Raw genomic sequence first — 19230 nt, forward strand, 5'->3', positions numbered from 1 at the left:
AGTTTCCTTGGAGAGACACTCCTTGTCTTTGGCATTGCCCGGAGTGAGCAGCGCCTTGTAGAAGGAAGAGGAGGGCAGAGCATCGCCTCCTTCCTCCACCTGCTGCTCCAGCCGGCAGTCAGAAACACCACCCACCAACGCGGGGAGCAGGCAGCACAAATTTCCCGACTGACTCCGCAAAGGAGCTCTTGAGAGAGCACAGCGGGATTCAGAAAGGCTCATCGAGGACTCTCTGGCTACAGGGTGGCTGTGAAAGCACCGCCAGCCTTGCAAGATGTGGGATCCTGGGCCAGGGCTGGAATGGTCTCCTTGTCTCCCAGAGCTAAATCCTGCAGCGAGGACTGCACAATCAAACCCTCATTTAGTGTGGCAGCATTCCTTCCCCCCGCCCCCCACCCCACCGGGCTCTGTGCTCATGAGGACACTGTAAATAATAGGTTTTATCAGTTTGCAGGTTAAACTGAAACACCAGAAGGGACAAAAAGCATCTTGAATAAAACATTTCATCTCCTGTTTAAGTTTGGAGAATCCCATGACAGTAGACCTCAAAACAAATGTCTCTTCAAAGTGGAAAATAGGGGCTGTTTCCTCCTCAAACACTGGTGCAGGACAAGCATTTTGTCCTTCTCACTCAGCATTTGGACTGAGGTTTGTTTTTCCTGGTCAAAATTATTCACCGTGACTTTAAAAGTGGTTTTCTCCCAGGCTGAGCCTGTGCTGGTGATAAATAAGGTGTTTGCTTCAAAAGCAGCGCTCCCCCCTTGCTCTCCTGCACCATCAACACGCTTCGTTCTTATCCTTGGTCCAAGTAAAAGACTCAAGACCAGTTGCAACAAGAAACCACCGTAGCCGAAGGAAAAGCCCAGGGAGGACAACTGTTGAGATGCTCCCGGTGCATACAACTGCCTGGAAGGCGTCCCCAAAACAGCATCATAAATGGATGTTGTGATTCCCTAACGCTGCTCAGACCATCTCCAGCCCTCCAAGCACCAGTCCTCCCCAGTCCTCTCAGTTCTCTCTCAGGTAGCAGAAGGGGTGGTCGAAAGAAATCAGTCCCGTGAATTTCCCCACATACCACTTCACATCCTGCGTCTTGAGGGGGAGCTGAGAGCACATATATGAACCCCCGGATTTTCTGTGATCTGTCCATGACCAGAATCCTCGACTGCTACATCCTCCCTGCGTCTGCTCTTGCACCTTCCCCAACTTCGGCTTCATCTGGATCCCTGAAGAACTTCTGGGGCAATCCAGTGGCTTGCTTTGAAGCTTTAAGGGCTCTTTTCACCTTCACTGCTGCTTTGATATTCATTATTTACTCTTTTGACATGTGCTTCCTGTAAAGCTGGCTTCTTTGCATGCGGTGAAGGAAACATTATCTGCAGCTGCTTCGTTACAGGGAAATGCCATCTCAGAGCTGCGACGCCTGCAGCTGGCTCCCCTGCCTTTGAGGCTGCTCGGATCTCACGCTTGAGGGCTTAAGGTGATCATTGCAAGAATCAGCAAGGGAGAACCTGCGTAGGAAGAGCCTTGAAAAATCACCCAGGTGTGCTGCTGTTATTTACTGCTGTACTTCCGCAGCACTCCTGGTCCCCACCGAGGCTGGTCCCGGCTATTAGGCACTGAACGTGCCTCGGAAGCAGGTATCTCCCCATCCTGCTGAGCTGAGCGATTGAGACAGCGGTTACCAGCACGCTGCAGCGGGAGAGAAGTGATTTGTCCATGCTCGTGTGGGGAAGGCTGTGACAGGGCCCGGAGCGAGAGAGTCAGTTGCCCACAGTCCCACTCCGGTACCTGGAATGATCCCACTCCAGCACCAGGGATGGTCCCATTCCAATCTGGAGGAGTGTCACCAAATCCCCATTTGTCATCAGTGTTAGTAGACCCTCTGGGAGATGCCGGACCAGGCCCCTCTGGGGACAGACTCCTGCAACTCATAGCGGTAAGGAGATGAGGAAGGACAGTTATTGGTACCTCATGTAGCTGTAACAAAGTTGGTTCCGAGCAGCTCTCACCCCAAAACTTGCCAGGAAGGAATCTGTTATTCCTGTTTACAAGTCGGATGCCTGCAGCGAAAAGAATTGCCCAAGCGCAGCTTGGCAAACCGTGAGAGCAGAGAGCGCCAGGCTGAAAACCCGGAGCCCACCCGTGACCCCCGGCTGTCCCGCAGTCCTTACCCATGCACCCCCCCGGCTTTTATTTTTTGCAGGACAGAAGCCCCAACAGGTGGGAAAGGACCCTCTCCCACCTGCAGCTCAGCCCAGCGGCGACTGACGCCTTGCATATTTTAATAATAATCACCCAATTTATATTTTTAGAAAAAAACGCCAACTGTTGTGCATTAAAAAAAAAAAAAAAAGCTACTATTAAGAGAAATCAAGCGCCTCGTTACGCAGAGGGGGAGCGAGAGATCCTTACGGCAGCCGAGGGTGCTGGCTCCCCGGCAGCAGGCAGATGCGCGGGTTGGGCTCTGCCGTGCGCGCCCCCCCCCGCGCTCCCGCCGCCGGCGCTCAGCCCCCGGGGTGTGTGTGTGTGGGGGGGGGGGGGTTGCGGGGGGAGCCAGCCCCTGCGCGGGGAGGTAGGACCCTGCGCCGAGCCCCTCCCCGCCGCCCAGTCGGAGAAGAGATGCCCAACTTTCCCCTTCCTCCCCGCCGGCGCGGAGCGGGGCGCGGTGCGCGGAGCCGGGCGGGCGGCGGCGGGGCTGGTGCGCGGCGCAGCGGGCGGCGGGGGGGCCCCGCCGTCGCCCCCGCCCCGGCCCCGCGCTGAGCCCCGCCGGGGCGGGCGAACCACCGCTGCCGCCGCCGCCCCGGGGCCGGTCCTCGCCTCGCCGAGATGCCCGGGACGGTGCTGCTGCTCTGCCTGGCCCTCGGGCCGGTCCTGCGCGCCAGGTGAGCCCCCCGCCCCCCCCCGCCCCGCGCCGACCGGGATGCCCCCTCCCCGCCTCAGTTTACCCGTCAGGGCAATGGGAGGGGAGAGGGCTGGAGTCGCAGCATCTCCCCCCACGGCCACCCCCACCCCCGTCCGGGTTTGGGCACCTCTGTGCCCCCAGCGGTTCCTTCCAGCCGGCCCCGAGGCAGGATCAGGTCTGGTCGCGGCAGCACCTAGTGCCAGCATGTCCTTTGCACCCCAGGTCCGTCCCCCCCCCACCTTCGCATGCCGGGAATCAAGAGGACACCCCGTTTTCTACCCCGCCATCACCTCGCTGGCTGAATCCTGCAGGGGACTGAGCCCTTTCTGGGGGTGTCCAGAGCAGGACCAGAGGGATCTCGGCACCTCCTGGGGCCACCATCCATCACCGGGGCATTTCCATGGAGAGTCGGGCCGGGTGGAAAGGAGCTTGTGTCCCCTTCCCTACGCTCCATCCCCTGGCACCCCCCGAAAGGCTTGCAGGAGGAGGGCAGTGCAGGCTACTGCCTTTGCTCTACAGGTTAGCCCCAGGTCCCAGCTCTGGGTGCCGGTTGGGAGCCCGATGCCAGCCCGATGCCACCGGGCGAGGAGGCGAGCGGAGCATGGGGCTGGCACATCACGGTTCTCTCCCAGGGCCGGTGGTTCATAGCGCTTTTCTGTAAACAGCGATGAAAGGCCCCGCGTACAAGGGGTTTTCAAGTTTCTTTTTCCCCTTTTTTTTTTTTTTTTTACAATTCCTAGCCCTGCCGGTGAGTTTAATGGCTAGATCGGGGAAAGAACATGTTGTCAGCAGATTGTTGCCCCCAGGGCTTGGGGGAAGAGGGATTTTACTGGCTGAAGCTAATTGGCAGAATAAGCTGCCTTAAAGCTGATCAAATCCCATTACAAATGCAGTCGGGGACAGGGAGCATGAATCCTGCTACTAATGGTCTGCTCTGCCAAGGCTTCCCGACCGCCGGTACGGGCAGAAAGTCCGTCCCTGCCATGGTCCTCCGGGGCTGGCCTTCCCCGGGGTCAAGGCAGCGAGAGATGCCCCACGGCTCGTGCTCTGACACCCAGTCTCTCGCCAGCATTTGAGGGCTAACGGGGGGGTGTCCGTGGTGGTCCCAGTTCCTGTGCCCTACCGTCCCTGCAGCGCGCTGCCACGAGCACTGCATTTTGAGAGGGTGAGTCGTAAGCTGCAAGATCACACGGAGGAGCAGTTAAGTCGTGTATTCACATGCCCTTGAGCAGCAGGATTTACCCCGTAGCTGGCCCGGTTTCCCTCCTGCCCAGCCCCTTATTTTGTCCTCTTCCCTGAGCCCCGCTTTGCCAGGAGCAGTGTCTGTGCGTGTTGCTGGGGGGGGGGTGATGGAGCCGGTGAGGAAGCCTGTGGGAGAAGGAGAAAACAAGCAAGTTACATCAGGGTCATGCTCTGCATTCACTGCATTTTTCCTGGCTGCACCTTGCAGCGGGGGGTGAATCTCACCTGCCCTACACTTGGTGGTGGGTGCTGGGGTAAGGAGCCCGGGTCAGGTGCCGCGTGTGTGTGTGAGCTCTTCTCCTGGCAGAAGCTGCAAGACCTGCCTGTCCCCTGTCCCCTGGCGCTGGAGCGGGCTGGATGCTTTGTGCCGGGTGACTCAGCACCCCCACCGCAGAGCCTGGGTCACCAGCGTTTCCCAGGACGCTGCTGTGGTTGGGACCAAGGCACCCGATTCTGAGTCCTGAAGGCAGGATCCCTGCACAGCATCACACCACCGGAAAGCTGGGCTTGGCAGATGGTTGAAACTGTGCAGAATTGACCATTGGGGCTTCATGGAGAGTGGTGTGAAAAGAGAGGTACAGAGACATGTGTCACGGCTAAGGGTACAGTTTAGTGAGCCCCCTGTCCTTAAATCTTCTGCCTACTTCTAATTTAGAGTCATTTGCCTGACCGTCCCTGTGCCTACAACCATTGAAGGCATTGGGATGGGTGGCTAGAAGGACACATTAGCATGTGGTAATTAGGATTGACCACAGTGCTTTTCCACCCAGGGAAATGTTGTCCTTGCGTTTTGTTGCTGTCTGTTCCTTGGGAGCAGGGGAGGCTTTGAGCTGCGTTTGCCAAGGGGCTGGACCTGCCCCGGTATCTGCATCTGCTCCGGGATGTTCCTGCCTCAGCGCCGGGGATGGCTGAGAGGGTGTGTGTCACCTGCCCAGGGGGTGCAGGTCTCAGCACAAAATTTTACTGGTCTCAGACTTCATTAACACACCAGGCTGCAATTAGTAGTGGGTGTGCATCCTGGTCAAGCAGCATCGGTTGTCGTACCAGGCAAGGAGCAGAAGTATCTTGAGGGCTCATGGCCCATGTTGCTCTTCCCCTCCTGCCGAGGGAAGCCTTGTCAGACAGCTTGGGCACTGGGGGAGGGAGCCAGCCACTAGCTCTTCAGGTGGCTTTTACTTTGACCATCAGTGTGCTTGGAAACCTCAGCAAAACAGGTGTCTGCTTGAGTAAAGCGGAATTAGGAAGGCAAGGCAGAGCGCTGCCCTGCTGGAATGCCAAGGGTTGCCCAAGGAGGGTTGTCCAACCCCATCCATATACGTGAGCTCATCGGAAAGGACACCTCCCTGCCGTGCAGGTCTCCTGCTCTGGGCACCAGCAGGAGCTGCCAGGGCTCCGACCATGTCTGCGAGACCAGAGGTTTCCTTGCGGTGTCCCTCCCCAGCTCTGCCCTGCCATCGTCCCCCCTGCCCACACTTGCGGCTGTGTCCCAGCCCCGTGGCTGAGCGCAGGAGTGCTGTGAGGTGGATGTTGTGACATTTTTGACAAGCGGAGGTGAGGAAATGTGGCTCTGCCTTTCCTCCTGGCTGCACGGAGACATATGAGAACTGGCTGTCCCCTGTCACCAAGCCAGTCACTTTGCACGAGGAGACGGAGCCGCCGGGCCAGCAAGTGTTCGCAGCGCGTTGGGGATCGCTGCGGGTTTGCAGCGTGACATTTCCATTAGCAGCTGTGGGGGAACACGCACACGGCACCTTAATTCCTCTCCTCTGCAATAGCTTTTGGACTCTTCCCTTCTTTATTTGAAGTAGGGCCACTGGGAGGGGAGAGTGGGGAGGAGGCAGAGGCTTGCGTAGGGACACACTCCTGACCAGCAAGAGCTGGTGTGTGTCTGTGTGTGCACAGACACCCAGCAAAAGCATATTTTCTCCAGCAAAAGCTGGCTTGCTTATGCTAAGATGGCTTAGTGTGGTTTAGTAGCCCAGGATTAGCTGCATTAGCAAAAAGCATATTTTTGGTAGCGTGACTGCATCTGTAATAGGGATGTGACTCCCTGGAAATGCTACCCCCGAGCCTTGGGGTGTTCATCAGCCACACCAAAGGCGGGGAAGCCAGAAGGCAGAGGTCAGAGTAACCAGCCTGGTTTTGTTCCACCCTGGAGGGATGTTTCGGTCCTTACGGCTTTGCAGGAATTGGATTTCGGCAGGGCAGTGGGACACGCAGAGTTCAGTGCCAGCAGGTGACCTGTCTTGGACTGACTTCACGCAGGGTGAAGGGAACACCGAGATGAGGTTTCGGTGTAGCTGTTCCCGCTCTGCTGGAGGCAGCCTGCGTCGCCCAAAACACTGGCAGCACGGGAAAGCTGTTAGGATTGATTTCCCCTGCCCGGAGCTGGGCTGTGGGCAGAGACACGTGTCCCTCTGTGTTTCCAGCGCCGGATTTCGTCTCTGGCCAGCTTTTGGGTGGGCACAGCGGCGTTCCCCTGTTTCTCCCGCAGCCACTGGATGTCACAGAGCTGGCTGCTCGGCTGCATCTCGAAGGCGCGACGGCCAGGCGAGCCCTCGCTGCCGCTGCCGGGATGGGGAAGCGCATCCTGACAGTGTTGTTTAAGACTCCTTAAGCATCGTTAGAAAGTGCAGCGCAATCAGACGGGGAAACAAGGAGCTGATGTACCAATACCTAATGTGCGGCGGCAGGCAGCCAGCTGCACGCAGCCCAGCCCTTGTCGGGGGACACATCCCGCTGCTTGAAAGCTGGGGAGATGCAAAGAGTTTTAAAGCGATTGTGAAAGCAAGTTTTATCTGGGGTTTTCAAAGAGGAGCATCTGATAAACTGACTGCAACATGTCGATTGCATGCTTTTTTTTCTTCCCCCCGCCTCCCCGCTTCAGGTCCCTTTGCCAGGCTCTGCCTCCCCAGGCGCGGGAGGGAGATGTGTTTCGGCGGTGCCTGATTGCACCTCGGAGCTGCGAGGCTCCAGCTGGGAAGTGTCAACACAGTGGCAGCTCCCGCTGCGAGACCCTTTCTGGCGCTGGAGCAGGTGACACGCTGACATGGCAGACGTCGAGGGGGGCGCGCCGGGTGTGGGATTGCTCGGCATCCTCACCCGCATATGGCTGTGTCATTCCGGGGACAATCTTGTGAATGAGCTGCCCAGCGTAGCGGCAGGTGGTTAGAATTTCCCGGGTGACCATGTGGACCTAATTTAATTACAGGGTTTAGGAAAACTCCTTTAGGAAAAGGGAGGGGTGCAAAAGGTTTGGAGAGGGTGGATTTGAAAGGCAGCGGGAGAAGCTGTTGCTTCTGTGTCCAAAGGAGGATGCAAGCTTTCCTTGCGTGTCTTGGAACTGGATGATGAGGAAGATGGAGTATCTTTAAATGGGAGCTCAGGCCAAAGGCTGGGGAGGAAGGCTTGGTGAGTACAGGGAACGGGTTGTGGCAGGTCTTGGCCTGAGGGCAGAGGAGTTTGCATAAGGCTTTAATTTCTGAGGATCTGTGCAGGGCAGATGGCTGGGTTCCTGGCAAGCCAGACGTGCATGCTGCCTGCTTGGTAGTTTTAGGACCTCTTTTCTCTGAAATGCCCTTATTGGAAACGCCTTGCTCCTCAAACATGCTGTTTCGTCACTGTCTTCTTCCTCAGAGGAAGCCCGCTTCAGGTGCAAGCGGCAGGGAGAACAGCTGAGCAGCATTTGGGGTTAACGGGCAGCTCCAGGAGCAGGAGCTGCTGGCAGCAGAGGAGGGATGGGCAGGAGCGTGGGGCAGGCAGGGACGGGTTCCCATGCTTGGGGATGAGCAGCGTGTCTCCAAAGGGAGCTGGGAAGGATGTGGTGCGCCACACGCCTGCTAGTCCTGACCACTGGCAGCGGTCTGTGTGTCTGGGGACCCTGAAGTGAGCAAAGGTGCCAGGCGAGTTGTGTCTTCTCAACAGCGTGGCTGAGAGGAGATCCCTGAGCTCCTTACGTTCCAACTTATAGCAGTGCCGCATCCTCCTCCTTTAGTATCTCTGAAACCCAGCTGTGCCCCTACTCCCACAGAGCACCAGAGAGCTGCCACAGCCATGTCTCTCTCCTTTTGTCTCTCCGCTCCAGGTGCGAGAGCACAGAGGAATACGATTACGATTACCTCAGCATCAATAAAACCTGGGTCCTCACCCCCAAGGCACAGGAGACTGATGCTACCCAGATCCTCAACTCACTGCTGAAGAACTACGACAACAAGCTGAGGCCTGACATTGGCAGTAAGTGTCCCCTGAAGTTCTCTGTGGCCACTGGCGGTGACCTGGCCAGGCTGTGTCTTGTCTTTTCCATGCTTTTGTGGCTGCTGTAGTTGGGATTTTGGGTGAGATGAAGCCACGCTGATCCCAGATGTTCCCCTAGTCCTCATCCCTTCACAAATGATCCTGGCCCCAGCTCATCTCTATCTGTTTTTTGTTTTTTTTTTTTTTTTACAGTCAAGCCCACGTTTATCGATGTGGATATCTACGTGAACAGCATCGGGCCAGTGTCTGTCATCCAAATGGTGAGTGGTGTCATTGCTGCTGGGTCCCGGGATCACCGCAGCTGAGGGTGTGGGAGGTAGCTGGCCCAGCGCTGCTGGCAGGTTGTGTCATGCTGGCTAGACATGGTGTGAAGGTGGCTTTGTCATGAGAAGAGGTGGATTTGTTTCCCTTGCCTTGGGAAGAGGTGCTCCGACCTGCTGATAGCTGGAGCTAGAAAGGCTTGACAGCCATCCCTGGTTAGGAGGAAGGTCCTCAAGTGCCTCTGGTGAGCTCAGCAACCCTATCTTGCTCACGAGCTCAGGGAGAAGGATGATGATGTTCTTTGGTCTCCACTGGCAACGCGTGGACAGACACCTCTGCCTGCTGGTTTTGCTATCTCCTGCCTGGGAAGCGTGTGGGCACCGGCGTGCCTGGGGCAAGTTGCACCACCCTGGTTGAGCCAGTGGCTGGAGGGGGAGCAGCGCGCTTCCCAGGAGGACTGCGATAGGTACCTGGAGATGGTTTCCATGGCAATGGTCTGATGGTGTGAAACTTGGGTACCCGGGCCTGGCCTGTGGTGCTGGGGAGGGGCGGGCAGGGTGCCTCGCGTCCGATGGTTCTTCTTCATTATGTAGCGCCTTAGACTGATGCCACCACGACTGTGACGGTTTCTGCTCCTGGCTCAGGACCCCGACGCTTGTTCTGGGAGCTGCAGAAACACTCAACAGAGATGCTCTTTGGTTTGAAGAGCTTCCAGGCCACACCCTGGAGAGCAACTGTTGATTATTTATTTTTCACAGGAAACTTCCATTATTATTTTCCCTGTGAAGTAATTTTTTCCTCTTTTCTATCAAGAAACAAACCTGACTGCTGTCAGTTTTGAAAGGCTTCTTTGGCCCACTGGGCAATGGGGACAAAGGAGAGGTACAGCCAGGACAATTTGGCTTTTCTTGTCTCCCTCAATGCAAAACGGAGCAGAAACAAAACCAGCCCCCTTAAACCGAAAAAAGAAAGTTCTTGGGATGGGCATGTTATTTTTAGTTTCCCATATAGAAAATTTCCACCAAACAAACCCCTCTGGGGATGGAGGAATGGCACTGTAGTTGTAGTACCACTTCCACTCCAAAAAGCATTTTGAAGCAGCCCTTCTGACTGGCCACCGCTGAGCGTGTGCCTCCAAGCAGTGCCTGCTCATGAGCCACCAGATGGGCACCTGGCTGGGTGCTCGCTTGCACGATGAGGGCACCATCAGGAGGCCCAGCAGGGACAGCCTCAAGGCAAAAATTTCCTTTCATTGTTTCTGTGGGCCCAGTCTCCAGGAGGAGAACCGCAGCCCAAGCCATGTGGATGTCATCCCTGACTACCAGCAGATACCGCAGGCTCCTCCATCCCTTGTGGGAGTGTGGATGTGAAGCCAGAGTGACGTAAGAGCAGGAGTGCACGGGGAAAGGTGCAGGGGCTGGGTGTACTCACCTCCCCAGCCACTGCTGTGCCTGGAGGTAGAGCATAAGAGTCATGTTATAGGTGGCTGTCCCATCTGCTTTGCGCTGCCCAAGGATACACCAAGAAAACCACAGTGCGCATCCTCATTCCTTCTCTTTCCATCTCATCTGTTTACATTACCCCTTTCCACTCCGGTTGGAAGCTCTGCTCTCCTCCCTGGGCGCAGGAGCACGGCATAACCATGCAGGTGGTAGTGGCAGAGAGTGGCTTACAAAATCCAGTCTTGCATCCAGAGTTCCTCTCTTCTCCTAAACGGAGATACCAGGCACTGCTGCGAGTCCGGTTTCCTAAGAAACACAGCTTATGCCATGGTGATGGGTATGTGAGAACATACGCACAGCTATCCCAGTCTTTCAATATTTTAGATCCACTGGGCTAATACCAACCATATATGGCTGCAGGTTTAGGAGCTTCGGGCATATTTAGCATCTCCAGTATTTCTGTGAAAACGGGATGCAAGGCAGTGACAACAGCCATCCCCACCGTGGGGAAAAACTGTTGTGTGAACTCAACCCTTACTAGAAACCAGAGAATGATATGGCAGAGTGCGGCTGAAGAGAGTCCTGACCCTTCCTAGAGCAGCTCAGCCCGTGTGTTTAGCCCTTTCTAAGAGTCAGCAGAAGCTTTTATGCTTTGTGAAGTGGGGCTCCGTGACTGCACAGGATCCCCGGGGGTCCCAGCACACTGAACGTGAGCCAGGAGCATGAAGGCAAGACTGGCGCTTGGAGCTGCCTACATCTGCAGGGCTCTGCTGGTGAAGCTCCTGCCGTGGGGCTAATCTACCCATCTGCGGCCTTCCCACCTGAGGAAGGTATCACCGGAATGGCACGGTGAGGAGCTGCTCGGGCAGGGGAGGAAACCTCTCGGCATAGTGACAGTTGAGGGATGTTGTGGTGTCAGTCACAACTGGCTGCACTGTCTCTCTGAAGTGTCCAGATGCTACAAGTACAGGGGTCCCTGCTGGGTCCCAACAATCAGCAGTGATCTGAAAACACCCCAATATGACTCCGCAAGTAGACTCTCTATGGACATTTCTCCTTCCCTGTCCCCTTAGGTAACTTCCTAAGCTTGAATCTGCGATGCTCTTGAGCTTTAAAACCTTTCCCCCTGAGATGCTGGGCTGATATTAAAGGTACTGAGGACAGCTAGACCCAGGTCTCGTAGCCTCATACAGCAGCTTTGTGCCGTCTGTACTCTGAGTACCTCCCCCTGCTCATGAGAGAGGCTGCATCCTGCTGTAGGGTCTCCTGAAGCAAGAGAAAAGGGCCGTGACAAAGCTGCCACAGTGTCACCTCTGGACTTGGCTGCTTCACCCCCTTGTTTTGTGTTTGTTTGCTTTTCCATGCTGATGCAATGAATGAAGTCATTCTGTGGGTCGTGCCAGCCACTGGCAGGTTGGCATCAAATGTATGACACAGACTGTCTTTGCTGGGGACGTGTCATTCCCGCTTTCTCCCTTTTTACGTAGCTTCTCCCAACCTGAGAAGCTCTGCCTTCTCCCAGCTGTCTGGCCCATCCCACGTGCCTGATCTTTCCCTTTTACCATACGCGACCTGAGGAAATGCGCATTTCCGAGGGAAGGAAACCAGAATTTGACTCGGAGCTGGATCTCTCCTGAGCCTGTGGTGAGGTTGCTCTCTGCCGCAGATACAGCAGCTCGTGTAGGCTGGAAGGTCCACTGGAGGGGAAATGTCCCATTGATCTCTTTTAGGTGCATTGCGATGACAGCATCTTACGTAAATATTTCTCTTTCACATAGCCAGGCTATGTAGAAGATAAAAAATTAGTTCTGCTTTTAAGAAATACAGCAGCATTACTGTGGCTATTAGCTTGGACCAGCATGGTCTGTGCATCTGAAGCTGAAGGCTATAGGATGGCCTGACGGGCTGGTGGGATAGAAGGCTCCAACTTAAGCAATTTACTTTGAATATTGGTGTCCTGGGATCTTCTGCTCACCCCTCAAAGGGTTAACTACTCACCGCTGCCTTCAGCTTGGTGATGCTCTGTCAGGGCTTGGAAGCCGGCCCTGCGTAGCCGCTGCTCAACCTCCAAATGATAAATCATGTCAGGATACAAAACTGATTCCGGTCCTTAAAAATGAATAGGTGATTTGAAAATGCCCTGCACTGGGTGTGAATTCTGCATCCCCCTCATCAATCACTTGTCATAAATAACATTAACATTCAGGAGCCAGCAGAAGGCAGGCAGGTTTGGAGGGGGAAGAAATGTAAAGTGATTTCCTGGTCTCTTTTGTAGACGGGAATGGCAGTCTTGTTTCCCATTTAGGTAGCAAATTTTACATTCTCTCCTCCCTGGAGAAAGGACCCTCTGCGCTCTGCCAGCCAAAATGTGTCAGTAACCAGAAATAACGCTAGGAGATGGTTAAATGATAGGAAGTGGGATGGGGCTTGCTTGAAAGAGGATGGGCTGAGAGGGAAAAGGGCGCAGAAAAGCGGGACCGTCAGGTCCAGTCCCTGCATGGACTGGGGGTTCTTCCCCATCCCCATGAACCTGTTGGTTTTGGGTGGAATTGGGGCACTTGGTGCTTCTCAGGGTGGTGGGAAACTGCATTTACACCACTGGGGAAAGGATGCGCTCGGCCACGAGCCCTTCCAGAGCTGCCCGCTGCCGCTGGGTGCCGGCCAGCAGCACCTCAAGCCAAATGAGTTATCACCCACAGTGCCACAGCTTTCCAAGCTGTGTCATGGATCTGGATGCCCAATTAGATTCCCATTAACACAGACGGTGTTTAGGTGTCCTTGGCGTATCACTAAGCTGAGCCTGGTGCAAAGACCCACCTTGGCTCTCTGAGCGTGTTTGCAGGAAGAGGCGCCAGGGAGGTCTGCGGCAGCAGGGACCGATGGAGGAGACTTCTTGGGTTCATTTTTTTCGCTGACTGGTTGTTTGCTGGAGGGATTTGCTCCTGGTTTTGTTTTGTAATGGCTTTATTGCTATAGATTATAGCTTTAACTGGTGTCAAGGGCACCTAGTGTTCTGGATCACCTTCCTTTAGGGCTGCTTCACTCTCAGGAAATGATGCTGTAGAAGTAAAGCGGTTGCCAACTATTGGGGCTGAGTGTCTTTCAGTCCTGAGGATGTCCGTGAAGTGTCCATGAGAGCCAGCATGGGTGGGAATGGAAAAAGCGATTCTGTTCTGAGCTTGGGGATGGAGCAGGTCCTGTCCAGAGCTTCTCCAATTCCTCCCAGAGGTCAGAGCTGAACATCCTTTTCTTCCTTTCTTGCGCAAAACCAAGTGGGAGGCTCGAGGAGTTGAACATCGAGAACATAGCCCAAACACTCTGGTATCCTCCTGGCCAAAGACATGCCACTCATCCAGGGACCTGCCTTGGTTACCTGCTTCAGGTGTCTGGGGTCAGAGGCGGTGCAGCCAAGGCCAGTTTAGATACTCGAGGCTCCTCTCTTTGGTGTGTGCGAGGAGGTGCCCTTGTGTGCCAAATTCTGGAGCCAAATTCTTGATGACAGCTCTTCCGCTGGGATTGTGAACTACCTCAATCTCATTACTTAATGATAATAAATACGGAAAGAGCAAAATTGGCCTCTGTCATTCACCAGGGGCCAGATTGTGCTGCCTCTGAAGTGCCTGTGATTTCCAGGAGCGGGGTTAAGCTCCTGCCTCCGTTATTACAGCAAATTATTTTCTTAGCTCTGCCTGGGAGTGGGGGACTGGAACCCGAAGAAGGTGATAAGTCTAAATACACGTATTGAATATTCCCCCCCTTCCCCCTTTAGGAAAGAGATGCTGCGGACTATTAAATTCACGATGCCATGCCTAGCTGCGTTAGTTACTATGCAACACACTAACGAAACTGAGGATAAAGAACATGTTTTCCCACGTCTGGAGTACTGCAGAATAGATTTAATAGATTTGCATGTATGGTGCATCTGTGAAAACACTGTGAAAAAGGGGGAGGGAGGGAAGGGGGAAATGTTTTTTCGTTATCAGCTGATGAATAATTAATTTACAAACGTTGTCTTGTTAAATATAAATTAAATCCTCATTTGACACACTTTATAATTTAGAAGTATAAGCCCAGCATGAATGAAGAGAACTCCCCGCTGACTGCTTTCATGTAAATCCTGAGGAGCCGGGGAGGGCGGTTTGGCTTTCGAAGTTAAAGCTGACAAGGGGCAGTGGTGAGGAAGGGGGTTGCTGTGACAAAGCCAGCTTGGGGACCTTGGGGACCTTAGCTCCTGGGTGCTTTCCATGCAGGGATGGCTTAGCGGGGCAGGGAGGCGGTGGTTGTCCACACAACCCTCTTCCAAGGGTTGCTTCTTCCCTCCCCACTCAGAGCTGTGGGTGGCCGAGCTGCTGGATCCCGGCTCTTTGAGCAAAATCCCCGTCGGTGCCACGTTATCAGAGCGTGCGGCAAGCTGGCAGCTGCTTCTGACCGGCTGAGCTATCCCAGCAGCAGGGGCAAAGATTCCCCAAGAGAGGAGCTAGGCTCTACGAAAGCCGTACGGGGCTAAGCCCCCCTTGCAGAAAGCCCTTAGGTGGTTGGAGGCATCTCCGCACGGAAGCGGGGCCGCATCCCGAGGAACGGCAGCTGTGCTCGGTTGGAAGGCAGTTAGTGTGGGAGCCACGGTGGGAAGCCTTGGGTTACAGCCCTGGCATCCCGCTGCAAAGCTTGGGTTAATATCTTCGTTTCTTCTTAATAGATGGGGAAACCGAGACCGGTAATAATTGTCTGGCTCTGAGGAACACTTAAGTCTTGATTATACTTAGCTTTGGCTGCTTTGGAATAAGTAGGGAGGAAATGAAATGAAAATGGCACAATTTTTTTTAAGATGCTTGAATGTATTGCTCTGGAGCACAAGATAAGCCTATAGGTAAAGGAAATTTGTTACCTCCCCCCTTCTTCCCTAATAATAATAGACTCCAGCAGTCACACAGCGCTTCTCAACTGAAAGGACTTAAAAATCCTTCACAAATCATCTGTCTGGGAGGCAATAGCCCAGATGCACCCACTTCTAGGGTGGATTGCAGTGCCTGAAGCATGCCGTGATGCTCTGCCAAGGACTGCGCGCTCTTCTTGGCCTGCCCGGTGTGCAGCGAGTCGGGCATCGGCATACATCTAGTGAAGTCGCACGGGACACGTTCCCGTGTTAATGAGCTAGGTCGGGTTTGGGTCCCTGACAAATGTGCATATCGTAGAAATTTAAAATGTCAGGAAATGGGTATTGCTCGCTAAGGGCCCCAGTGCTTTTTCTGGACATTAGTTTCCCTGCGTGAGTGATGGCCGAGCGCCGCCGGAGCTGGTGGTGCATTTATAACGTCTTCCCAAATACTCATTTGCTTGGCAAGTGCTCATATCTCTTGATTCCTTGATGTTTGGGAACAGTCACCTGAGCCCGTTCCTGTGTGCCGGAGTACCAGGAGAGTGACTGTTCCACACGGAGCCGCTCGAGTGTGCGAGGCTCGGTGAGGTCGGGTACCCGGCGAAGGGCAGTGGCCGTCCTGCAGCCATCCTTTGTCATTGCCTTAAGAAAAAAAAATAATCATGAGGCCGCTGAGGAATAGCACCCATCAGGCGTGACTTGCGGGACAAATCGTGAACCGCAACAGAAGGTCTAGCGAAATAAATGAGGTACTCCCATTCCGAACGTATCCCTAGAGCTTCCGCAGGTTCCAGGGTCTGCTCCCAAACTGGAAAAGGGCTGATTTACTCACTATGAATAATTAAACCAGCTCCTTCTTTATTATCCAGAACGTACGCTAATCCCCTCTAGATATTTTCTGTGTGACATCCATGTCAGTATTTTATTTATAGGCTGTTTATTGTGCAGAAAACACAAGGAGTCTGTTATCAGGGAAAACGGACAAAAAGCAGGGGTTTTGCCTCTGAAATTTGGAGCTAAGTAACGTATGAAAATCTGGACAGCGGCCTCCTGGGGGGAAAAGTGCTTTTCTTCAGAGGCGTTTCTGGAGAGCAAAGCCCTAAAGTTAATTAACATCTGTGCTCCCCAGTCCGATGCTAAATGGGGAACGTGGCTGGACTCGGTCAGGTTTCTTAAACTGCAGCATCAGTCCTGGCTCGCAGGTGCCTCCCCACAGCCCACAGCTCGGGCGGCCTCTGGCCCTCGGGCAGCGCGAGATAAATCAACATTCATAATTAAATAAGCAGCTCTTGTAAATTCCTTCACAAACATGATTTCTGGCCTTCTGCTGGCAGGAATGGCTCAATCCTGTATTCGGCTCGTGCCAGCCTTCGGAGAAAACTCGCATTTCTTCAGCTGGGCTGAATGCGAAGGGGTTTTTTGCCCTGAACCCTTGCAGGCAGCCTGGGAAGGATGCTTATTGTAGGTGCTGCCTGAGTGGCTGCTGTGCTCATCGTGCCTGACCCAAGAGCATTGTAACTTGTAATTCCTCCCCCTTACTCACAGAAAACCTCCAGGAAGGATGGGGAGGGACTCTTTATCAGGGAGTGTAACGATAGGGTACAGGGTAACGGCCTCAAACTGAAAGAGGGGAGATTTAGATTAGATCTCAGGAAGAAATTCTTTACGGTAAGGGTGGTGAGGCACTGGAACAGGTTGCCCAGGGAGTTTGTGGATGCCCCATCCCTGGAGGGGTTCAAGGCCAGGCTGGATGGGGCTTCGGGCAGCCTGGTCCAGTGGGAGGTGTCCCTGCCCAGGGCAGGGGGTTGGAACTGGATGATCTTTAAGGTCCCTTCCAACCCAGAACCATTCTGTGATTATGTGAAAACTTTTCTAATGCAGCTCATGACCCCCACAGCTGCTCCTGGTCTCCTTTTCCAGAGGTCTCTGCCACCAACTGGGTTTCTGCTTGTTAAAAGACAATGATGACAGTTTTCCAGTGACCAGGAGACTCTCCTTACTAGCACCTGGACCAGGCTGGAGGGATGTCCCCTGCCCTGGCAACCCTGGCAGGTAGCAGCTCTCTCTTGGTGTGGGAGGAGCTTTGCCCTCTGCCAGGGCTTTGCTGTGATGCAGAGGTGTGGACGTGGCTGCAGGCGCTAGGCGGTGGCAATGCCACCTTGCCCATCACACGCTGGTGGGGATGCGCCTGGGAGATGCCGGCTTAGAGCTGCATCTTGCGAAGAAAAGCGCGGGTGCAGCCGTCTCCATCACAAGCGCATTCGCTAATGGAGTTGCTCTGTCGTTCCCCAACAGCCCCGGTTCTTCATGCGGAGACGTGTGTGCGTGGACAGGCCAGGAAACATGTGTTTGATTCCGGTACTGATCCGTGCTCTGAACCTCATTAAATTGATTCTTCCAAGTCAAAGGGAAAGCACTCTTGTGTCAAATTTGAAAGATATAGGCTCTGAGCTGTACCGATAGTTGTCACTTGACGGGCTGAATTATTTTTAAGGCAGAGTTGATTTATCTGAACTGAAGGCTTTGGATCTCTCCATAGGAGAGGTCTGGATATTTCAGGTGCGTGAGAGCCAAGCCAAAGAGCTGGTCAGAGGCCAGGGTTTCTGGTCTAGGGGAGGACATCTCGTTGTCCCCTCCCCCTTGGGACAAACAGCCAAAATTCTGAAGCGTTTCTGGGGGAAAATGGGTTTAGGGACAATCAAAATATTTATGTTTAGTATCATCAGATTGCGTTGATTTGCTTTTCATACGGTGATGAATTCTGTCCTATAAGTAAAGCATGAAAATGAATATTTGAAAATAAAAGTCAAAATGAAGTGAATCAAATCGATAAGGGTAAAGCAAAGTATTTTGTTAGCCTACGGAAGAAAAAAAGTTTCTGAATGAAATGATGAGGTTGAGGGAATTCATTTTAGATTTTGACACTTTTAATTTATTTTCAACAAAACTTCATTTTTTCAGTAGAAATCGGCTCTATTTATTTCCTGCATCCCCAGATGAAGCAGTTCCTACCCTCTCCCCTAAAAGGCTGATGTGAAATCTGCCTGCTATAAATGTGTTATGAAATGGAGACCATTTCTCAGAATTCAGTGGTTGTGGGTGACCAGAGGCAATATGTTTCAAGGACCTCTTCATGCCTCGACGTTAAAAGCTGAACATTCAGACTATTACATCCCATCTCCGTGCGCAGGAAGGGTTTAATTGTCCATGATACAAATTGCAAGCGAGCTGCAGCGGAGCGGCGACACTGCCAGCCTGAGCCTCCCCGTGGCAGCGGGGCTGGCTGGGATGTGGATGCGCTTTGTTTCTCCTCCCTGCAACCCCTGGCACCTCCTCCGGACCTCTGGGTCTCCAGCTTGGTGTCTTTTGTGCTGGTAGGAGATACGTCTAAGGGTCAGCAAGTGGGAGGGCAGGTAGATCGGTCACCATGCCTCACGCTGGTCGGCAGCAGCCCATCCTTCCCCACTGCGGGTCTGCTGATGCTGCAGCCGTTTCACACCAGCGCCGTGGAGACCGGCCCCACCGATTCCCAACACAAGAGCTCCTGAAAGCCCCACAGGAATCGTGCTGGCTGCATGGGACACTGTGCGTGGGGGAATAAATCTGGTCAGGGGTCTTGGGCTTGGTGTGTGCTGGTAGCATGGAGCTGATGGTAGCTGAGGACCCTAGTATAAGCCTTGTTTGTCCATCTTCATGTCCAGAGGGCTCTGCTGTGAGGATTTCTGTGGTTCTCTGACCTGCAGTTAGCTGGGAATGGCTCTAACCATCTGATCAGCGTTCCTCAGCAGGAGAATTTCAGGTGGTGATAATGGCTCACCTGCAGGCAGATACACAGGGGAAGTGTAAACCAAAACATTGAGGAGTGTGGGTGGGGGAACACCTTGTCTCCATGTGGCTGGGGAACAGGGAAGGACAGAGCAGGGACTCTGCAAATGTTGTAAGCCTTGTTTCTGGCACATCCCCCCTGATCAACTTCTCTTTCCCTCCAGCTTTGCCAGTCTACCTGTTACATCTCCCACACCAGACCTGTGTCCCTCGATCTGTCTTTCTCCTCCGCAGACACCCAAAGCCACCTTAGGAATGGAATGAGAACAAGGAGGGGAAGCGGCGCAGTGAGGCAGAGAAGTGGGAAAAATTTGTGGGAGTTAGGTTGGTTGTTCCTACAGGCACAGGGAGGTAGGAGGGTGAAGTTAAGATGATAACTGGCTGATCTTCTTTTCATTTGCTCCTTGAAAAGAAAAGCTGAAGGC

The 19230-nt window shown here is 53.8% G+C and overlaps 1 protein-coding gene across 1 annotated transcript in view; it reads left to right on the forward strand.

Annotated features, from left to right (window-relative positions):
* Positions 1–2699: 2699 nt before the first annotated feature.
* Positions 2700–19230, forward strand: part of LOC141748442 (gamma-aminobutyric acid receptor subunit gamma-4) — a 37097-nt gene continuing 20566 nt past the window's right edge. Inside the window, exons 1-3 of the mRNA XM_074600502.1 lie at positions 2700–2885; positions 8232–8380; positions 8594–8661. Coding sequence (XP_074456603.1) covers positions 2830–2885; positions 8232–8380; positions 8594–8661 — 273 coding nt within the window. The 5' untranslated portion in view covers positions 2700–2829. The remainder of the gene's footprint in view (positions 2886–8231; positions 8381–8593; positions 8662–19230) is intronic.

This window comes from Larus michahellis, chromosome 9 (genome assembly GCF_964199755.1).
Source record: "Larus michahellis chromosome 9, bLarMic1.1, whole genome shotgun sequence".
In the NCBI taxonomy this organism is placed as follows: Eukaryota; Metazoa; Chordata; class Aves; order Charadriiformes; family Laridae; genus Larus; species Larus michahellis.